Source organism: Eschrichtius robustus, chromosome 6 (genome assembly GCF_028021215.1).
Source record: "Eschrichtius robustus isolate mEscRob2 chromosome 6, mEscRob2.pri, whole genome shotgun sequence".
NCBI lineage: Eukaryota > Metazoa > Chordata > Mammalia > Artiodactyla > Eschrichtiidae > Eschrichtius > Eschrichtius robustus.
This window is the reverse complement of record NC_090829.1, coordinates 18,132,004-18,154,872: the sequence shown is the minus strand read 5'-3', so window position 1 is coordinate 18,154,872 and position 22,869 is coordinate 18,132,004. Positions and strand designations below refer to the sequence as shown.

The 22,869-nt window shown below is 41.2% G+C and overlaps 2 protein-coding genes across 2 annotated transcripts in view; one reads left to right on the top strand and one right to left on the bottom strand.

Moving 5' to 3' along the window:
• STAG1 (STAG1 cohesin complex component) overlaps nucleotides 1–3,877 on the top strand; it is a 426,258-nt gene extending 422,381 nt beyond the window's left edge. The window contains exons 32-34 of the mRNA XM_068545965.1: nucleotides 78–192; nucleotides 1,679–1,759; nucleotides 1,847–3,877. Coding sequence (XP_068402066.1) covers nucleotides 78–192; nucleotides 1,679–1,759; nucleotides 1,847–1,870 — 220 coding nt within the window. The 3' untranslated portion in view covers nucleotides 1,871–3,877. The remainder of the gene's footprint in view (nucleotides 1–77; nucleotides 193–1,678; nucleotides 1,760–1,846) is intronic.
• Nucleotides 3,878–7,700: 3,823 nt separating this feature from the next.
• Nucleotides 7,701–22,869, bottom strand: part of PCCB (propionyl-CoA carboxylase subunit beta) — an 83,635-nt gene continuing 68,466 nt past the window's right edge. Inside the window, exons 11-15 of the mRNA XM_068545963.1 lie at nucleotides 10,776–10,883; nucleotides 10,432–10,532; nucleotides 9,906–10,004; nucleotides 8,985–9,084; nucleotides 7,701–7,946 (exon numbers count right to left, since the gene is read on the bottom strand). Of these exons, the coding sequence (XP_068402064.1) occupies nucleotides 7,825–7,946; nucleotides 8,985–9,084; nucleotides 9,906–10,004; nucleotides 10,432–10,532; nucleotides 10,776–10,883 (530 nt within the window). The 3' untranslated portion in view covers nucleotides 7,701–7,824. The remainder of the gene's footprint in view (nucleotides 7,947–8,984; nucleotides 9,085–9,905; nucleotides 10,005–10,431; nucleotides 10,533–10,775; nucleotides 10,884–22,869) is intronic.

Genomic DNA, 22,869 nt, shown 5'->3' with positions numbered 1-22,869 from the left:
GAAGACCCAGTGTAAGAGCCAGAACTCCAGGTTCTATCAGTCTGAACAGCTTTCTGACTGTGCTTCTTCTGTATCAGTCGGGGTCTAATGGAAGAAGATGCTGAGCCCATCTTTGAAGATGTAATGATGTCATCCCGGAGTCAGTTAGAAGATATGAATGAAGAATTTGAAGATACTATGGTTATTGACCTGGTAAGGAAGTTCAATACATTTTTCTTCTGTTAAAATATGTGAAGGTGTTGGTGTAAGATGATGCTCTTGTTTTCAGAACCCTGTGAGAGGAAGAGGAGGAGGAGGCAACATTGACAGTGGGCAGGGCCCGTGTAGCGCTTGTAGCACTGCTGGGCATTTGGATGAGCTTATGTTTTTCAAGCCTGTTTTCAAAGCAGTCAGATTTTCAGTTCTGGCAATAACAGGAACTGGCTCCTTCTTATTACCTTCATGAAAAACAGCTTACACTAGATCTGTCTTTCAGTATAGCATGTTCATCTGGCCTCTTGTACTTTAAATTGGAGTCTATGTACACTGCGCTCCAACATAGCAACCAAATGCAGAATATGGACCTTATTTGTTCAATGTGAAGAGACGTGTTTAAAATAAGGAAATCTGAATATGGACTAAGTGTAGGTGATATTAAGAAATTTTCTTTGTCAGAAATAGTAATACATGGTGGTTATGTTTTTTAAAAGTTTCCATCTGTTAAGAGATACATACTGAAGTAGTTATAGGTGAAATGACATGGAGAAGAAGAAAACAGGAATTCAATGGAAAAGGATTGGCCAAATGTTTGAAAATTGTTGAAGCTGGGTGATGGGTGTATGGGAGTTCATCATACTGCTTTCTCTATGTATTAATTTGCTAGACTGCCATAACAAATACCATTGACTGGGTTGCTTCAATAGAAATGTATTTTCTCACAGTTCTGGAGGCTAGACGTCAGAGATAAGGTGTCAGCAGGATTGATTTCATTCTGAGGCCTCTCTCCTTGACTTGTAGATGGCCATCTTCTCCCTTTGTCTTCACATGATCTTTCCTCTGTGCGTGTCTCCTCTTCTTATAAGAACATGGGTCACACTGGATTAGAACCCACCCATATGATCTCCTTTTACTTACCTCTTTAAACGCCCTGTCTCCAAATACAGTCACATTCTGTGGTCTAGGGGTTAGGAGTTCAACATATTAATTTGGGGGGACATAATTTACCCCATAGCATTCTGCTTTGTATGTTCTGAATTTTCCATAATGAAAAGGTTTGGTAAGAAATGTAAATGAGACCATATCCAATCTGTAACCTCCCTCAACCCACCCATCAGTAGCTCTCCATCTACCTGCTTTGGGGAATTTAGTGAAGTTTTGTCACCTAGTGTTCGATCAATCTTATAATTATTCCATGATTGAGAGGTATGTTCTTTGTTTATAGGCCCAAAAATTATTTACATGCATTTACACATTCATTGTAATTTGAAAGCCTTTTTTTATCTAAGTGATAATTAAAAGCCAAATACTGTTACATTTTTCTTTAATGTATGCTCCTGTAAAAGACAGATTCTTTTCCTTTCAAATTGACCCTTAACAGTTCTTTATATTTATGATACTATTAGAAATATTAGCTGATTATCACAGTTCATTGTCTTAATGTATCTCAGGAAAAAATTAAGTATCTGGCTTCTCTTTCCAGCCCCCATCAAGAAATCGGCGAGAGAGAGCTGAGCTGAGGCCAGATTTCTTTGATTCTGCAGCTATCATAGAAGACGATTCAGTAAATGTTAAATTATTACTGTTCTTTATTATGGTTTCTGGGTCTTGTTTATGCATGAATTTAATAATTGTGTTTCACTTTTTCTAGGGATTTGGAATGCCTATGTTCTGAAGTCTGAAGAAAATTTACAAATCTGGAACTCTATTATTTAGAGCTAGAGGCCTATATACTGTGATAGCTTGTATGGGGAAAAAAACACTTTTGATGTGATCTGATTTGTTTTTTAATCAAATGATTGAGGTCAATCCCTTTTTGCAGTGACAGAAGAGGAGCATGTAAATTACCCAAGAGAATGTTGGTGAATGTCACCTCAGAAAGACTGACCTGAAAAATCATTTGTGTCCTATTATTGGACTTATCCCAATACAGATGTGTGTGTTTTTCTGGAGGGAGGAAGAAATTTTAAATTTTTAAAACAGCTGTCAAGATAAACACTGTAATACACCTGTTTTATGAAAACTCAGCATTGAGTAAAAAAAAATATTTTTAACTTTATTTTCCTGTTGTACAATTTAAAAACCGTTTTAACATTTTGCCTTTTTATGTTTTAAAAGCTAACCATTTTTATTAAACCTATGAGTAAAGCAGCTCATCCTAATTGCCGAAGAGTGTTTTGGAGCTCACTGGATTTGGTTGGACCTTGTGGAATACAGAAATATGGAGGAGCAGAATACTGACAAGCTAAGATGAAACTCTGACAGTGCATCGCTGCCAAAAACCATACACCCTCTGTGGACATAGATATGAAATCCCCGATTTTATATACTCTTGAATAAAAAGGTTTATTTTTATTTATAAGGGGGCATAAAATAAGACATGTCCAAGCAGCCATTTTTCCAACAGATGCTGTACACCATTCATTTTATATAGATTAGGGAGATTCAAATACAGTACATTTTCTATTGGTATTTGTTCTGTGCATTTTTAGCAACTTCTACCAGCAAATAAAGTATTCTCAGTAAAACAAAAATGGTTCTCAAGTTATCAGTTTGCCGTTTTTACCACTTATTTCATGCCCTGCCAAATTCAAGTTACATGGACTTCCATTTTCTTAAAAAGATAATCATGAAGAACTCCTTCGCCATTCAAACGTTATTTTAAGTGTAACATAACCGTGTCTACTTCCCATGCACTTTTAATAATACCCTTATGCACTAATTTTGTGAATTAAGTTTACCGATTATAGAAGTGTGTGCTGCATAGAAGTCTGTGCTTAGAGGGTGAAGTACTTAAGCTTACCTTGAAATACAGCAACATTTCAGTGTTAAATGTGCATATTAAGGATAATTCTTTGGGGGAAAGAAATTATGAATCTTCAGGACAGCCTTTAATGGTTTAGAGTTACATTCTGCTTAGACTTTTATGACTTGCTGCTACTGTTATTTTAAAAAGCCCACTTACTTACTTTCTTCCTTTCTGATTTTTAAAGTAAGCCTCAGAACTTCCAAACCAATCCATCCACAGCTGTTTCTGGGCTGGTTTTTAAAGTAGCTGCAACAGAGTGATGAGGCTTTCCCTTTTTACCAAAAAACAAAAGCATTAAAAAAAAAAAAAAAATCTGTGCACCCAGTGACTATGTGGGAAAGCAGAATGGATTACTTTATTCATCCTTTTAGTAAACAGACAAAACAAACTTTTCTCAACATTTGTACAGTTCTGAAAAAAACTTCTTGGTCATCAAAAATGTTTTATCTGCTGATTGAGCAATTCCTGGGCTCCAGTTGGGGCTGGGGTCTTGCTTTCCTCCAGAAATGTGGGTTTCACTGGAAGTGAAGGGGCGGGGATGATTGATTGGACTGTCCACCACGCCAGCCCTGCCCGCCTGTGGTTCTGGCCAGGGAGCAGGCTGGGAAGTGACCTGGCACCTGCACAGATTGATCCTTGGCTTGACAGTTTCACGTGGAAAACAAACAGATGCTGACTTAGAATTGTAGACTACCATGCAACAGAAAAGGCATAATATCGACTCCAATGGGTTTCCAGTTCAGTTTGAAGTCAATCGAATTTTTGTATTTTCAGTGTCTCCTTGATTGGTTTTGCTAGTAATTCTGTAAATTGTACATTTGCAATATGAGGTTTTTTTTCCTTTTGTACAATTTGAAACTGATGCTTCACCTTTCCTTTAATAAACTATTCAAAATCAGGCTTGTGGTAGTCATCCTATTGTTCCTACTGGGTAAAGCTTTAAAGAGGTGATTTCTTGTCCTGTCGACAGAATGATGAAGCTTTCCTTTTTTACCAAAAACTGAGAGTTTGCTCTTTCAGATCATTTGTTAAATGATGGCAAAATTCCTGTATCAATGAGGCTTTACTTCTTTAAGCAAGCATTATCTTAGGACTAGCTCATCAGTTTTCTTTCATTCTTTGTATTTCCTTGGAGAGAGTGAGAGACTAGCTAGGCCAAGTGGTCTGTGATTCAAGAGGAAGCCTCTCGTGGGCTGCGTTTTGGAGGAGGCATTCAGGGATTATCAACTGGTCTGAAGCCTGGGTGCTTCCCCCACCTGAGATCCAGACTCAGCACTTCTGCACGGTTGCCCCCCTAGCAGTGCCCTGTAAAGATCACTTGTGTTCTGCATGGCTGCTGAAGTGAGGGTTTCTCTTGACATTGCTGCCAGGTGTCACTCTGAACAAAACTGTATCCTACACTTCATGGGCCTGACCGTGTTCTCTGGGCTGTGTTCATTAGATGGCCTAAGATGGCTGTGCAGAAGAGGCAGGAATGCAGGGGATAAATCGGCAGGTGAGCTCTCCAGGCAGCCCAGGAGGGAAGGTGATGAGGACGGATCTCTGTAGCAGCTCATCTTGAAGGTTACGTGCTTATGAGATTAGACCAGGGCTTTGCCCATGTGTGACTCTACCTTCGGACAAGCTTGCAAACCTCCCAGATGTGACTTGACTGTGACTCTCTATTGGCCCTGCTCTCAGAAAAGAATCTATCAAACAAGGAGCAGTGTCTTCATGGGAAACAAAGGCTTAGTGCCTGCTCAGGCTACACATATCAGACCAAACTCAGGTAAGGTTCCATCCATGCCCTCCTAAGTGCCTTGCTCTGTAGGGGTCTCCACTGGGTATCACGTCTTGAAGGATAACTTTCTGCTCCCAAGGACACATAAATGAGGCATTTCTCATCACCAGGACAGTAGGGACATGGTCAGTACATACCTACTAAGGCTGCCACATCTGCCCAATGTGCTGGCTGGATTCCACACAGGCCCCAGACTGAGGCTCCGCCCACTGAGTAGCCACAGCTTCCGCTTGGAATGGTGGAGATCCCATGCTGACAGGGAAGCACGAGCATGAGGACCTGTAGTTTCACTAAAATATATATATAATAAAGCCACAGCTCTCCAGAAATCCTTTGAAACCAGAAGGACTTAAAGTTCACATCTGTCAAACAGGTGGAGTCTGGGTTGATTCAACAACTCCATCAAGGGTGTTAAGTCAGTGTACTGGGTGAGTGTCCTTCACAGGCTTCTCTGACTCTGGGCAAACCACACCTCAAGTGCCAGCAAAAAGCATCAGTGCATCCAGAAGCAGAGAATTGGGCTGGGGAGACCAAGACGTGGTCAGAAGAGAGGCTGGAAAGACTTCACACAACAGAAGCACTGGACGGCTGCTGGTGGATGTGCGTGCTCCCGTGATTCCAGCAGCTCAGAGGGATGCCGTCATGCATGAGGCGGGAAAGTTCTCCAAGTTTAGTAGCTCTTCAGGTTGATACAATCCCAAGTGGAGCAGACCACCACCTTTCTCACTCCAACCCTTTGGGATTCAGACAAGTACTGCCTGGGTTCAAATCCCAGCTTCAACCCTCATTAGCTGTGTGGTTCAGGACAAATCGGTTTACATACTTAGGGCAGGGACAGTTACAGCAGGACACTCACAGAGCCTCCTACCTCCACCACAACTCGCTGTATTATCTGCTCTCGGTCTAAACACGCATTTGCCAGCGCTCCACTCAGTACACCCAAGATTCAGCATTTTTCTCTGTCCCTTTAAGACGAGACCACAGTTGGGAATGGCATTCCTAAGAGCAGCTGATGAGAAAACTGACTGCTGCTCTGCAACACACAGAGGCTGGTCTACTTGACAGAGCTTCCAAGGTCTTGCAGCTCTGTGTCTCCGCCACCAGCTTGGTTTTCAGATGGGCCAAATCCTAGCTTGGCAGACCCCAGAAATCGGATTGGCCAGGCAACTTTAAGCTATTGAGCCACATGCTAACCAACCTGTATGGTTCTCCCTCAGCCAGGAGGCCTCTAAAAGACCAGGAGTCTGCCACCACTCCTTTCCCAGCTCCAATGGCTTACAGTCTTACTGCTGGTGCCAAAGAGAAGTACAAGGAGCCTCTGGCCAAACATCTCTGCCCCCTAGGAACTAACCACCTAGTTAGGAAGACAAAAATATGTTTCAGGCCATATGTTTGCTTCTAAATTTCATCTACTAAAAGAAACCAGGGCTCTTAGAGAAATCACTAAATCCGGAGCTGGGCGAGGAAAATATAAGATGAACCTGGTACATTACCCTGTGTCAAAAAATAAGGAAGTGCACAAAAAATTATTGTGACATATCAAAAGGACTGAGGAACCAGCTTGAAAGAGCACCCCTCTGGCCGTATCAGGAAATTCTGAGCATCAAAATGAGTAACATTAAATTTTTAAAGAACCCATGAGTCTCTATTTTTTCTTGATTGAATGACAATATAATTCATTCACTAAAACATTTATGAAACACCTACTATGTACTAAGCCCAGATTTCAGTTATGAATATTAATATATGATTCTCAATAAACTAGTATAATGTGCATTTGAAAATTTGATAGGGTGATAGCATAGTAAGAAAAATATATTATTTCAAAAAAAATGTTTAAAAATGAAAAAATAATTTATGCATCTAAATTGATACTAAAAACTTAAAGAAGAGAAAGCTCTTTCTTCCTTCCTTGTGGATATAATGATAGGGTTAGAAATACAGTATTTTACCACCAACATAGAACAGCTGATTGAGGCAAGAATCATAACGGATACTAAAAAGTAGTGGACGGAAGTGTGCTGACAGGCTTAAAGAATGCTGATCAGACTCAATTTCATCAATAATGGAAAAACCTAACGTTTTTCCTAATGTAATACAAGGAAAGAACACTCTTGTGTATTACTCCTACCTGGATCTAAATGTCTGTAAACAATCAGACAAACCCAAACTGAGGGACATTCTACAAAATAATTGGCGAACATGCTTCAAAAATGTCAATGTCATTAAAGACTATGTAAGACAATGAGCCTTGTTTCATATGAAATAAGCATTGACATTTGGGGGGACAAAGGGTCATGATTCTGCAACTTACTCTCAAATAGGTCAGTAAAAATAGTAATTATATATTTATATAAAAGATGAATCAAATATAGAAAATGTTAACTGGGTAATCTAGGTGAAGGGTATACAACTCTTGCAACATTTCCACAGGTTAGAAATTTTCCAAAATAAGTTTTTTAAAATGTGAGAACACGTTTCTGGAAAGAAGTTAATATAGGGTAAGAAATTAATATAGGGTATATGCCTTACTTAGCATCTATTCTGGTAGACACACACACACACAATTACAAACATCTCCTTTAATCCTCAACAATTCCTGAAGGAATTGAAAGGATAGGACATATCATTTAACTGTTATATTATTTAAAAGTAAGAAAACTAAAAGCCTAAGCAGACAAGTACTTCACCCTAAAAGCTTATTATCTCACCTTTAGAGAAAAAAATTAATTCTTGAGAAAAGAAAGGAAAACAATACACAGAGGTGTTAAATAAGGGTCAGCTCTAAGTGATAATACTATAGTGTTTTCTTTAGTTTTCTTCATTTTTCAGATTTTTACCACAAAAAAATAAGATTTATGCTCAAAAAATATTAGTTAGGATTTTTAATAAAACAATTTTATAGGAAGGCACAAATGAAATCTTTTTAGAATTTAATAAACTTAGCCAAGTTATTACTGGTATTTAGATTGCCAGGTTTCATGACTGCAAAAGGCAGGGATGGGTGCAAATGGCCAGGCAGTAATTACCCTTGGTACATTTACAGTGGAATATTTGCATGTTTCCTCCATGGGCGCTGTACCTTCTTGCTGGCCAAGACATCCAGGTCACAGCAGATTCGGGCACGTGTAGAGGAAGGCTGGATGATGTCATCCACAAACCCTGGGGAAGCACAGAAAAGGAAGCAGATCATCTGCAGCCCCAGATACTGCCACCCACCCAACACCCACATGGTGCTCAGCCAGGGCACTATCTTCTGCGGCCAACAGTGTGAGCAGGGCCCAACCTGACACAAGAGGAGCTGGGTCCTGTGAACCTTCCCCTGATCCCAGGAGCCCCCTGTTCCTCTGGCAGGTCCCAAACTTCTGGTCTAGGAACACTCGGCAAGAAAAGGAAAATGTGACCCCCTCCCTACCAAGATGAATTCAACAGGGAATCAAATTAAGAAAGTGCACTTTTATTTTTTTTAAATCACTACAACAATTCCTCCCATCCTGTACATAAACCCCTCTGCAATGTTACTATGCCACTCCTCCCATCAGGAAGTGGATTGTATTTCTTCACCTGGCCTTGTAACTTGCCTTGGCCAACAGAATGTGGCAAAAGTAACACTGCAACTTCCAAACCTAGGCCTCAAGGCACCTTGCAGCTTCCCCGCTCTCCCTCTTGCCCTCAGGACACCATGTAAAGCAGTGTGTGGACTAGCCTCCCTAAGAATAAGAAGCCACATAGAGAGAGAGTCTACCTGACAGCCAGCACCAGCCATGTGAGTGAGGCCATCGTGGACTAGCCCCAGTCAGACCGCCAGATGACACAGCTGCATGACTGATCCCAGGCCCAGCCAGCAGAAGAACCACCCAGCTCAGCCCAGACCAAACTGCTGACCCTCAGAACTATGAGGGAAAACGAAACAAAACAAAACAAAACAAAAACGGTGGTGGTTTTAAGTCACTTTGTTTTGGGTAGATTTTTCACAGCACTAGGGTGACTGGAGCAACACTAAGAGACTCAGCCATTTCAGCAATGTTGTTTTGATTCTGGTGACAGAGCAGCGTCCTTAAGTGATGACTGCTCAGGGACAAGCCAGCCCTCACTGGTCTCCAGATTAAACTGGAAGGGCAAAGGCAGACTTCTGGAGTAAAATAAGAAGCAAGTGACCCAACAAACGAACGGAGCTGCCCTCCCCACCACAGGCCCTACCTCTCACGGCTGCAGGAAAAGGGTTGGCAAACTTCTCGATGTACTCTGCCTGAGCGGCCTCCACATCCTCGTGCCCTTTGAAGATGATCTCCACAGCGCCCTGTCACGAGAGGAGTCAGTGAACGCCCCTGGAGGCCCCTGGAGACCTGGGCAGGCCTCCCTCAGCTCATCATCGTGGGCATGGTTGCCAGTGTCCTGGTAAATCAAAGTGTACCAGAGACAAGTGCCGGCTCCAGGTGCCTGGAGGTGACCTCCGTGACTCCGGGGGCTGTGATGGGTGCTCAGCTGCGGCCCCAGGGACGAGCAGCCCAGGCTAAGCCAGGTGTTTGCCTCCCCAGATTCTGTCCTGCTCTCTCCAACTGCATTTATCCTTCTCTGAGGCCAAGATATTTGGCCTAGTTTCCACCGTTAAATCCACAGTTCCCTCACTGAGGGAAGCAGAGTGCTGTTTTCCTTTTTCATGATTCTGAGCCCTGAGCACGCAATTCAATGGCCAGAGGTGGAAAGACTGAAATGCAAATGTAGAAAAATGAGGACTGAAAGATGAGCCTTCACGTCAGAACCCTTGAAAGTCAGCTTGGAGAGGCGGGGGCACGGGAGTTACCTGGATCAACCGCACCAGCTGTTTTGAAGCAGGAAAGGAGTGGGGAGCAGGCACAGCAACAGGAAGTACCTGCCCTAAGTCAGCAGCTGGGGGCTGGGGGAATGTCCAGTCCTCCAAAGGCCAGTTCAGCCCCTTCCCCTTTACTGACGTCTCAAAACCCACTCTAGGCTCCTCCCACCTGGGCACGAAGATGGCGGCACACGCCTGAAGTGAGAGGGCAGGAGGCAGGCTTGCCAGGGTCTAGACCCCAACTCCCTGGAGCCCTGGCCCCTCTCCAACATTTCCCAGACGCAGAAGGGAAAGCCAGAGGGCCTCACCTTTGCTCCCATGACTGCAATCTCTGCTGTGGGCCAGGCGTAGTTGGTGTCACCACAAAGGTGCTTGGAGCTCATGACATCGTAAGCTCCACCATAGGCCTAGAACAGACCCAAATGTTGAATGTTAGTGCCTGAGTCACCCATGTCATGTCCCTGTAAGACCCCAGGAAGCCAAGCAAAATGAGGACAAAAAGTAAGTAGAGCCCTCCTGGGCTGCTAAAGGCCCAGTGTCTGTGAGGCCAGGGAGCCGGAGCACAAGGGCACAGCCCACAGGCCTTTCACGGTTCATGGTCACGGTCTTTCCCGGCTGCTTTTTCCCACTGCTGCTTTCAGTTCCCAGATGACCAGGGACACCTCTGCAGGGCGTGTCTGCAGGGCTGTCCACGCTGTGCTGTCCTCCAGAGCCTTTTAAGGGGAGCGAGGCGTAGTCTCCCTCCAGCGCTGCTGAACCTCTCAGCCAGACTTCCAGCCACGACCCTGCTGTGGGAGTGAGTGAGCTCACAGCCTCCAGCGTTGAGTTCCTCACCTTCCTGGTGATGACTGTCACTTTGGGCACAGTTGCCTCAGCAAACGCGTAGAGAAGCTTGGCGCCGTGCCGGATGATGCCCCCATACTCCTGCGCAGTGCCTGGGTCACGAGGAAGAGTTACTGGATACCCACAGAATCCTCAGGAGGTTGGCCTCTGCTCTCAGCTGGGAGGTCTTCCCCCTCCCCAGAGGGCCACCCCTCACACAGCCGCACCATCCAGACACCCACAATATGGAGACGTCACAAATCCTGAGGGAATTTTGCAAGAAGATCTCCAAATAAAGTGGGTGCCTTGCTGGGCAAAACCGCCTCTCCTGGCCCCCACCTCTGTCAATGACTCACCAGGGAGAAAGCCAGGGACATCCACAAACGTGATGAGTGGAATATTGAACGCATCACAGAATCGGACAAAACGAGCCCCTTTCACGGATGAATTAATGTCCAAGCATCCTAGAAAAAGACAGATTATCCAGGCTGAGCTTCTGGGCAATTCCCAGTCCCACCCACACTGGGAATGTGCCCTCAGCAACCATTCAGAGCTGGTTACTAAGGAGGCACCAAAGTTACCTCCTCAGAAAACAGCTAAGGGGATCCTCACACTCCAGGAAAAACTGGGAAGACAGGAGAACCCACCTGGCACTTGCCAGAGGGCCAAGGAGTAGCGCCGCCCCTGAGGGTCTGGCAGCAAAGCCCAGGGCAGGCAGCCAGTCTCGGCCTCGTAAACTGAAGGGCTGCTTGCTGCCACCTGATGCACAGCCTGCCTCGCCCCTGCAGCCAGTCGTGGGAGGTGACATTCAGGGGCTGGTCTTAGAGAGTCCCTGTACCCTGGAATCGGATTCTGGCTTCACCAGCTATAGCCATGTGTCAGGTTAATTACTTCACTTTCTGAGCCTGAGATTCACCACCTGAAAGGCAGGGGTGTTACCCCTCTCCTACCACAGCTGTAAGGATTCCAGGAGACGGGATCTGTGAAAGGGCACAGAATGAGAGCTGTTACTAGTAAACCCTCTCCTAGCACAGCTGTAAGGATTAAAGGAGATGGGATCTGTGAAAGGGCACAGAATGAGAGCTCAGTTACTAGTAAACCCTCTCTTACCACACTTTGCAAAGTATTTTATAAAGCCAGCATTACCCCGATACCAAAACAAGAAAAGGACACTACAAGAAAATGCAGACCAAAATCCCTCAAGAACATAGATACAAACAGTCCTAAGATATTACCAAATCAAATCCAGCATTAGATAAAAACACTGATGCATCATGACCAAGTGCAGTTATACCCAGGAATTCGGACTTGATTTAATGTGTGAAAAGCAATGAAATTATTAAAGGAGAACAACCATATGGTCACTTCAATAGATATAAACATCTGAGAAAATCCAACATTCATAATTAAAAACTAGCAGTAAACTAGGAGTACAATTGAACTTCCATTGTCTGATAAAGAATATCTACAAAAAAACTTATATACTCATGGATTAGAAGAATAAATCCCCAAACTGATCTATACCAGTGCTGCCCGAAAGAGCTTTCTATGATGATGAAAATGTTCTCTGGCTTTGCTATTTGTCGACATAGTAGCCACTAGCCACATGTGGCTACCGAATACTTGAAACAGGACTAAAAAAGTGAGAGACTAAGTTCCTAATTGTAAAAGTGAGAGACTAAGTTCCTAATTGTATTTAATTTTAATTACTTATACTATTTTAATTATTTTAGATTTAAAGTTTAATAGCAAGTATAGTGGAGAAATCTGTATTTTTCAAGCAATTCCTATCAAAATCATAGGAATTTCTTTTGTAGAACTTGATAAGTGGATTCTAAGATTCACATGGTTAATACAAAGGAGAAAGAATGGTCAAAACGGTATTTTCTTTTTTAAAATATCAGTATAGGAAGACTTACACTAACTGACTTGAAGACTCACAAAAGCAGGGTTTCTCAGTCTTGGTATTATCAACAATTTGGACAGGATAATTCTTTGCTGTGGGTGTTTGACTTCTGCACGTAGGATGTAGAGCAGCATCTCTGGCCTGCACCCACTAGATGCCAGTAGCACACCCCTCCACCCCTCATCCCCAGTGTGACAACCAAAAGTGTTTCCAACACTGCCACATGTTCCCAGGATATTGAAATTGTCCCTGGTGAGAACCACCAAGAACTACAAAGCTACAGTAATCAAGACAGTATGGCAGAGGCATAGAGGTAGGCAAAAACAGCAATGAAACAGGATAGATTGTGAAGAAACAGGCCCACACAACTGATTTTAGACCAGGCACCAAAACAATTCAGTGTGGAAAGTAAGTCTTGTTAACTAATGGTGATGGAACAATTAAATATCTGTATGGAAAGAAAAGGAAGTAGACTCCTGTTCCACTCTATACTCGACACACAAAAATTAGCCCAAAATGGACTGTAGACCTTAACATAATCCACAACTACAAAGCTCCTAAAAGATGATGTCGACTATCTTTGAAACCTTGTAGTAGGCAAAGATTTCCTGGAAAGGACACAAAAAGTTCTAATCAGAAGTAAAAACACTGATAAATGGGACTTTACCAAGTTTTTTAAATAATGTGAATCAAAAGACACCATTAATTAAATGAATAAATAAGTCACAGACCACGAAAAAAATATTTAAAATACACATATCTGACAAAGGATTCACATCCAGAATATATAAAGAACCCTACAAATCAACAATAAAAAGACAACTCAAAAAATAATAGCAATAGGCAAAACTTCCCTCTTGCCTAACGCATTTTCTGAGATGATAGAAATGTTCCATATCTTGTTTTGAATGGTGAATACAAGGTTGTATAAACTGCCAAAACCCATCCCAATGAACATGTAATTTACTGTGCCTAAATTGTAACTCAATAAAAGAAAAATCTATGTTAATGACTTGAAATAAAGAATGTGAGTGATGAGTCCTGGGATGAAGACAATTCTAAATTAAGAAACCACAAGAAGTACAAAGAGGCCAGAATAAAAATCAAAATGAAGAAAAATACAAGCAGTGACAACCAAAACAAGATAAAATCGTTGGGGAAATGAACACAGTCAGAAATGGAAAACCTGTGGCCCTGAGCTGCCAAGAGTGGGCCCCAGGTCCACTAAGATGATGGCCTCATCATCTTATTAGGCCCTAGTCCAGGCCTGACAGAGCACCTGGCACCCAGAGAGCCCAATGAGCCCTGGCTAATTCCTACAAGGAAGAAATGAGAACCAGTGTCAAGGGGAAGGAGGATTTGGGGAGGGAAGGATCGGGAGTTTGGGATTAGCAGATGCAAACTAGTATATATAGGTTGGATAAACAACAAGGTCCTAGGGTATAGCACAGGGAACTGTATTCAGTATCCAGTGATAAACCATAATGGAAAAGAATATATATATGTAGAACTAAGTCACTTTGCTGTAGAGCAGAAATTAACACAACACTGTAAATCAACTATACTTCAATAAAAAAGAAAAAGGGGGCTTCCCTGGTGGCGCAGTGGTTAGGAATCCGCCTGCCAATGCAGAGGACACGGGTTCGTGCCCCGGTCCGGGAAGATCCCACATGCCACGGAGTGGCTATGCCCGTGAGCCACAACTACTGAGCCTGCGCATCTGGAGCCTGTGCTCCGCAACGAGAGAGGCTGCGACAGTGAGAGGCCCGCGCACCGCGATGAAGAGTGGCCCCCGCTCGCCGCAACTGGAGAAAGCCCTTGCACAGAAATGAAGACCCAACACAGCCAAAATTAAATAAATAAATAAATAAATAAAAAGAGTCAGAATCTATCACACTTATAAAAAAATAAATAAATAAATAAAAAATAAAAAAAAAAGAAGAAATAAAAGAAAAAAGAAAAAGAAATGAGAACCAGAAAAGAGGCCTCCTCTGTGAGCCTCCAAAGCTGCTTTTTTTGACACCCCATAAACATCACAAAGAATTACTGAGTCAAGAAGGAGGGAAGCTGAGGAACCACAATGGAACCAAGTATTCAGACTCCAGCCAGGGCTAGGGCAGGCCCCTAGGATAGACATTCTAAGTATTTGTAGATAAAGTTTCCACAATGAGCCAAGCAGTTTCTTAAAAAGTGAGCTTGTGAAAGTGCACCTGTACTGGAGGGTGCCAGAACCTGCAGACATAGTCACGGGACAAGAAGTATCTTTGAGCAGACACAGAAAATCATGTGAAGTCCACACCAGGGACAGACACAGCGAAGAGGAGGAACTAAAGAGATACGTGAACAGCCGAGAACTTACTGTAGGAACAAAATGCATTTTCAGTATGTGTAAATTCCTAACTTTAAACACTATTCCTAGACAACAAAATGGTGGAATAGGCAGCTCCAAGCTCCTGTCTGCAAACAGGAACATCAAAACACAGGCAGAAACTGTCAGAACCAACTTTGTCAAAACTCTGGAACAGGAAAAAGTTTACAACTAAGTAAAAAGCTGAATCAGGAAAAAGGCAACTTAGAAACTGTAGGGAAGCTCTGTGGCGTTTTGAATTACACTTGCCCCACACTTCCCTGGTTCTAGAAGAAGCAAAGAAGACCCGAGGCACAAATCACCATGTAGGTCTGTTCTAACTTGTCTGGGGGCTACCTGAAAGATGGACGTAAGCCTTTCATCACTTCACCTAACTCAGAACTCACCCAGGCCAGAAAAGTGGCAGGCATTGCTCACTGTAAGACAAAAGAACCACCTATAGACATCTGGGGTGAAAGATTACAGTTGAGATTCCCTAAGGCCTGGGAGGAAAAAAACAGGGAGAGAGGGGGTTTGGGGGGGAAATTAGGTCATTCAAGAGCACCTGTGTATACAAGGGACTTCAGAAAGACGCAGATATACCTAGAGCCAGATGCATGCTCAGAAAAGACCTGAGAAGGGAAATTAGAAAATACCTTGAACGGATCAGTGGAATGGAATAGAGAGCCCAGAAATAAACCCACATACCTAGGGACAATTAATCTTCGACAAAGAAGGCAAGAATATACAATGGGAAAAGACAGTCTCTTCAGCAAGTAGCGTTAAGAAAGTTGTACAGCCACATATAAATCAATGAAGTTAGAACACACCCTCACACCATACACAAAAATAAACTCAAAATGGCTTAAAGACTTCAATACACGACAAGACACCATAAATGTCCTAGAAGAGAACATAGGCAAAACATTCTCTGACATAAATTGTACCAATGTTTTCTTAGGTCAGTCTCCCAGGGCAACAGAAATAAAAGCAAAAATAAACAAATGGGACCTAATCAAGCTTATAAGCTTTCACACAGCAAAGGAAACCATAAACAAAATGAAAAGACAACCTACAGACTGGAAGAAAATATTTGCGAATGATGCAACCAACAAGGGCTTAATTTCCAAAATATACAAAGAGCTACAATTCAATAACAACAACACAAAAACCCAATCAAAAAATGGGCAGAAGACCTAAATAGACATTTCTCCAAAGAAGACATACAGATGGCCAATAGACAAATGAATAGATGCTCATCATTGCTAATTATTAGAGAAATGCAAATCAAAACTATAATGAGGTACCACCTCACACCAGTCAGAATGGCCATCATTAAAAAGTCTACAAGTAATAAATGCTGGAGAGGGTTTGGAGAAAAGGGAATCCCCCTACACAGGTGGTTGCCATATGATCCAGCAATCCCACTCCTGGGCATACACCCAGACAAAATTATAATTCAAAAAGATGCATGCACCCCTATGTTCACAGAAGCACTATTTACAATAGCCAAGACATGGAAACAACCTAAATGTCCAGTGACAGATGAATGGATAAAGATGATGTGGTATATATATAATGGAATATTATTCAGTCACTAAAAAGAATGAAATAATGCCATTTGCAGCAACATGGATGGACCTAGAGATGATCATACTAAGTGAATTAAGTCAGGCAGAGAAAGACAAATACCATATGATATCACTTATATGTGGAATCTAAAATATGACACAAGTGAACTTGTCTACAAAACAGAAACAGACTCATAGACAAGAAAACACACTTGTGGTTGCCAAGGGGGGGTGGGGGAGGATTGGGAGTTTGGGATTTGCAAACTATTATATATAGAATGGATAAACAACAAGGTCCTGCTGTATAGCACAGGGAACTAACAATATATTCAATATCCTGAGATAAACCAGAATGGAAAAGAATATGAAAAAGAATATATATGTGTATAACTGAGTCACTTTGCTGTACAGCAGAAATTAATACAACATTGTAAATCAACTATACTTCAATAAAAAATTTTTAAAAAGAAAATACCTTGAGATGAATTAAAATGAAAACATAACATTACAAAAGACTTGAGAAGACCTTAAGCTTTAACCTTGGGCTGATACCTAAACTCAGTTTAAGTCTGGCTACATGTTGAAGAACAGCCTCAGTACAGAGCCAATTTGCAAAGACTAGGAGAGATGTTTTCTTATTTGTCTGTTTTAGCACCTGGTGTTCAAGGTAATCTCTGTTAAAACAATAGCTGGACACAAGCTAAGGAAAACAACAAGGAATATAGCCTCTGCAAAAATAGTTGGGAAAAGTCACTAGACAAATGGACTACTACAGCATTCAACAATCAAAAAAAACAACAAACTCTGGAAAAAGGGGAGAATATGATTTCCAGAGTTACCGCATTATAATATTCAAATGTTCAGTTTCCAACAAAAAATAACAAAGCATACAAAGAAACAGGAAAGTACAGCCATTCAAATGAGCAAAATAAATTAAAAGAATCCATCCCACAGAAGCCCAGACAATGAACTTACTAAACAAAGATTTTAAAACAACTGTCTTAAATATGCTCAAGGAGGTAAAGGAAAACACGAAGAACTAAAAAAATCATGAAAAAAAAAAGTATGAACAAAATGAGAATATCAATAAAGAGAAATTATAAAAAGAAACCAAACAGAAATTCTATGGCTGAAAAGTACAATAACTGAAATGAAAAGTTCACTACAGGGGTTCAACAACAGACCTGAGTAGACAAGAAGGGTAAGAAAACTTGAAGATAAGAAAACTTAAATAATCCAGTCTGAGGAGCAGAAAGAAAAGAAAAAATGAAGTGAACAGAGACTAAGGGACCTATGGAATATCATCAAGTGAACTGACATATACCACATGGCAGTACCAGAAGGAAGAGAGAGAGAGAAAGGGGCAGAGAGATTATTTGAAGAAATAATGTCCAAAAACTTCTCAATTTTGGCACAAGACATGAAGCTACAAATTCAAGAAACTCTAAGTAGGATAAACTCATACACACCCATACTGAGACACACTATACTCAAATTATTAAAAGACAAAGACAGAATCTTGAAAGTAGCAAGAGAGAAGTGACTCATCATACACAAAGAATCTTCAATAAGCTTACCAAATGGGACACATATTTAAAGTGCTGAAAGTTCTATTTTTTATGGTAGTTCATTTTTAGTTTTTTGAGAAACCTCCATACCGTTTTGCATAGTGGCTGCACCAATCTACATTCCCACCAGCAGTGTACAGGGTTCCCTTTTCTCCACATCCTTGCCAACATTTGTTATTTGTGTTCTTTTTGATGATAGCCATTCTGACAGGTGTGACGTGATATCTCATTGTGGTTTTGATTTGCATTTCCCTGATGATTAGCAAGGTTGAACATCTTTTCATATGCCTATTGGTTATATGCATTTCCTCTTTGGAAAAATGTCTATTCAGTTCTTCTGCCACAGTAATTCCACTCCTAGGAATATATCCAAAAAACCCAAAAACACTAATTTGAAAAAATACATGCACCCCAATGTTCATAGCAGCATTATTTATAATTGCCAAGATATGTAAGCAACCTAAGTGTCCATCAACAGATGAATGGATACAGAAGATGTGGTGTATATATACAATGGAATACTACTCAGACATAAAAAGAACAAAATTTTGCCATTTGCAGCAATATGGATGGACTTGGAAGGCATTATGCTAATTGAAATACAGTAAGTCCCCTACATACAAACAAGTTCCGTTCAAGCGCGGTCGTAAGTCCAATTTCTTCGTAAGTCCAGAAAAGTTAGCCTAGGTACCCAACTAACACTATCAGCTATATAGTAATTGTGGTAATAGGTTTATAATACTTTTCACACAAATAATACATAAAAAACAAACACAAAAACTAAAGAAAACATCTTTAATCTTACGGTACAGTACCTTGAAAAGCACAGTAGTACAGTACAACAGCTGGCATACGGGGCTGGCATCGAGTGAACATGCAAGAAGAGTTACTGACTGGAGGAGGGAGAGGAGGTGGGAGATGGTAGAGCTGAAGGATCGTCAGCAATAGGAGATGGAGGGCAAGCTGCAATTTCACTCACGTCTGACGTTGATGGCACAGATTCTAGTTCCTTGCTGGATTCAATTCTATCTACCCTTTTGAAACAACGATCCAGTGATGTCTGGGTAGTAGCTCTTTTTTTCTCGTGATAGATGACACAGTAGCACTGGATTGCATTCTTCACGGCTGCTGCAACCTTTGTGTACCATTCTACGTTCGGGTCCTGTGCCTCAAAAACTAACAGTGCCTTCTCAAATAAAGAATATTCCCTTGCTATTTCCTGCATCGTGAATCTCTTAGGTTCTTCAGTTACTTGTTCTTCTTCTTGTCTCTCTTCATCCTTTCTCTGGGCCTCCAATTCCATCAGGTCTTCATTAGTAAGCTCCCGCGTTGCACAGCAAGGAGTTCAATGAAGTCGTCCTCTTGCAGATCTAGCTCCAGCTTCTCGCTGAGGATCACTAAGTTGCTGAAGACCTCTTTGGACTCCTCATCCACCTTCTCAAATCCATGAAAATTGTGAACAAACTGCGGGCAAACGTTCTTCCAAACCCCATTCACGGTGATGCCGTAACCTCATGCCACGCAAAGTCAACGTTTTTTATGGCCTTGTAGATGTTACAGTCCTTCCAAAATTGTCGCAAGTTTGTCCCTGATTCATCACTCGCTTTTACTGCCTGATGAAAAGTGTGACATAAATAATATTTCTTGAAAGTCGCTATAACCCCTGGTCCATAGGTTGGATGAGCGACGTAGTATTCGGTGGCAGATGCACTACAGGACATTGGAATGAAAGTTGTCCATGAATGGGGGATGGCCCAGGGCATTGTCGAGCAGCAAAAGAATGTTGAATGGGACATCCTTCTCCAAGCAATATTTCTCCACATCTGGGATAAAGTGGTGGAAAAACCAGTCCTGGAAAATGGCCTGTGTAACCAGGCTTTGGGGTTACTCTTCCATACAACAGGAAGAGAGCCCTTGGCTATGTTTTTAAGGGCTCTTGGGTTCTCTGAATGATAAACTAAGAGAGGCTTCAGCTTTATATCACTGGAAGCATTGCCAGCAAACAACAGAGTTAGCTTATCCTTTGCTGCTTTATAGGCTGGCATCAACTTTTCCTACTTACTGATGTAACTTTGGTCTGGCCTCCTCTTCCAGTACAGTCCTGTCTCATCCACATTAAAAACCTGCTTGGGTGAATACATGCCTTCATCAAGAATTTCTCAAAGCATTTCAGGAAATTCCTGGGCAGCTACCATGTTGTGAAGGTTGGCTCTAGTCTTGAAGCAATGAAACCAGCCATGGCTGGCATTAAAAGATGCACCCTCTGATTCTTCGCCGTGTTTCTTCTTCAAGTTTTCATAACGGCTTTTAGCTTTCTCTTGAATCAGCATTAAGCTGAACAGGACTCGACACTGGTGCTGATCCTGCATCCACACACTGAGAAGTTACTCATCTCCTCCATCACTTTTCCACGCTTCTTCGATAGTATTGTTGACATCATCAGCACAGCAGACTTCACGTTCCATGATCTTGTCCTTGTTATTTAGAATTGTGCTGATGGTTGAACAATTCATGTTATAAGAATGAGTGATGTCTACCATCTTTTTGCCTTGCTCCACTCTCTCAATTATTTTCATTTTTCTTTCCACTGTTATCGCTTGGCACTTCTTAGCAGTACCCACTACATCACCGCTGCCTTTACGCTTACTTCCGGACATCCTGGGCTTGAAATAAAGATACTGTACTACTGTACTCTATACCGTACTGTAAAGTACACAAAAGCACAACCACTTGTAGAGGATGCACGCACGTGACAATGTACGCCAGGCACGTGAACTAACTTACGTGATTAGACAGGCGAACACACGTTCACATCTTTGAAAGTTCACAACTTGAAGATTCGTATGTAGGGGACTTACTGTAAGTTAGAGAAAGACAAATACTGTATGGTATTACTTATATATGGAATTTTAAAAATACAACAAACTAGTGTATATAACAAAAAAGAAGTGGACTCACAGATATAGAGAACAAACTACAGGTTACCGGTGAGGAGCAATAAGGGGGGGAGGGGCAATATAGGGGTAGGGGAGTAAAGGACACAAACTACTAGGCACAAAATGAGATACGAAGATATATGTATAACATGGAGAATATAGCCAATATTTTATAATAACTATAAACAGAGTATAACCTTTAAAAATTCTGAATCATTATATTGTACACCTGTAATATATAATATTATACAGCAACTATACTTCAATTAAAAAATTAAAAAACAAGATGCTGAAAGAATAAAAGGCAACCAACAACTCTACACTTGGCAAACTGTCCTTCAAAAATGAGGGACAAATAAAGACATTCCTAGATAAACAAAAGCTGAGGAGTTCGTTACCACTAGGCCTGCCCTACAAGAAATGGTAAAGGGAGCCCATCATGTTGAAATAAAAGGGTAGTAGATGGTATCACAGAACTGTATGAAGAAGTAAAGATTTCCAGTACAGGTAACTACATGGGGAAATATAAAAAAGCCAGTATTATTGTATTTTTGGTTTGTAACACCACTTTTTATTTCTTACATGATTTAAAAAACAAATGCAGGGAATTCCCTGGTGGTCCAGTGGTTAGGACTCCACACTGTCACTGACAGGGCCTGGGTTCAATCCCTGGTTGGGAAACTAAGCAAGCTGCGTGGCATGGCCAAAAAAACCCAAACCAAACAAAAAAAAAAATGAAGCCCACAAAGGTTCACTGGTGAATTCTACAAAACCTTTAAGAATGAAATTACACCAATTCTCTACAATCTCTTCTAGAAGATAGAATCAGAGGGAATACTTCCTAACTCATTCTATGAGGCCATCATCACCCTAATACCCAAACCAGGCAAAAACATCACAAGAAAACTATAGACCAGTGTCTCTCACAAACATAGATGCAATAATCCTCAACAAAACATTTAACAAATCAAACCCAGTAACATACAAAAATAATTATACACCACTTCCAAGTGGGATTTATCCCAGGTATGCAAGGCTGATTCAACATATGAAAAACAATTCAGGTACTCCATTACATCAACAGGCTAAAGAAGAAAAATCACATGAACGTATCAATAGATGCAGAAAAGCATTCACAAAATCCAACACCTACTCATGATAAAAACTCTCAGCAAACTAAAAATACAGGGGAACTTTCTCAGCTTCATAAAGAACATCTACAAAAACATATAGCTAACATCATACGTAATGGTGAAAAACTAGAAGCTTTCCCACTAAGATCAGGTATAATGCAAGAAAAGTGCCCTCTCACCACTCCTTTTCAAAACTATGCTGGAAGTCCTAGCTAATACAATGAAACAAGGAAAGGAAATATATAAAAGGCATACAGATTGGGAAGGAAGAAATCAAACTTTCTTTGTTTACAGATGACATGACCGTCTATGTAGAAAATCCTAAAGAACAAAAGTACTGCTGAAACTAATAATTATAGCAAAGCTGCAGAACACAAAGTGAATTTATTAAAGTCAATCGCTTTCCTGTATACCAGCAATGAATTTGAAACTAACAACAGAATACTGTTTACATTAGCACACCCCCACCCCCCCCAAAAAAATACATAGGCATAAATCTAACAAAACAAGATCTATATGAGGAAAATTACAAAACTCTGATGAACAAAATGAAAAAGCTAAATAAGTAGAGAGATATTCCATATTCATGGATAGAAAGACTCAATATCATCAAGAAGTATGGTATTGGTGAAATAAATCAATGGAACAGAATAAAGAGCCCAGAAATAGACCTACATAAATATAATCAACTGATCTTTGACAAAGGACCAAAAGTAATACAATGGAAGAAAAACAGTCTTTTAACAAATGATGCGGGAACTACTGGACATCCACATCCAAAAAAAATGATGTAGACAAACCTTATACCTTTAACAAAAATTAACTCAAAATGGATCCACAGACCTAAATGTAAAACACAAAACTATAAAACTCATAGAAGATAACATGGGAGAATACCTAGGTGACCTTGGATATGGCAGTAACTTTTTAGATACACTACTTTCAAAGGCATGATCTATGAAAGAAATAATTGGTAAGCTGGACTTCAC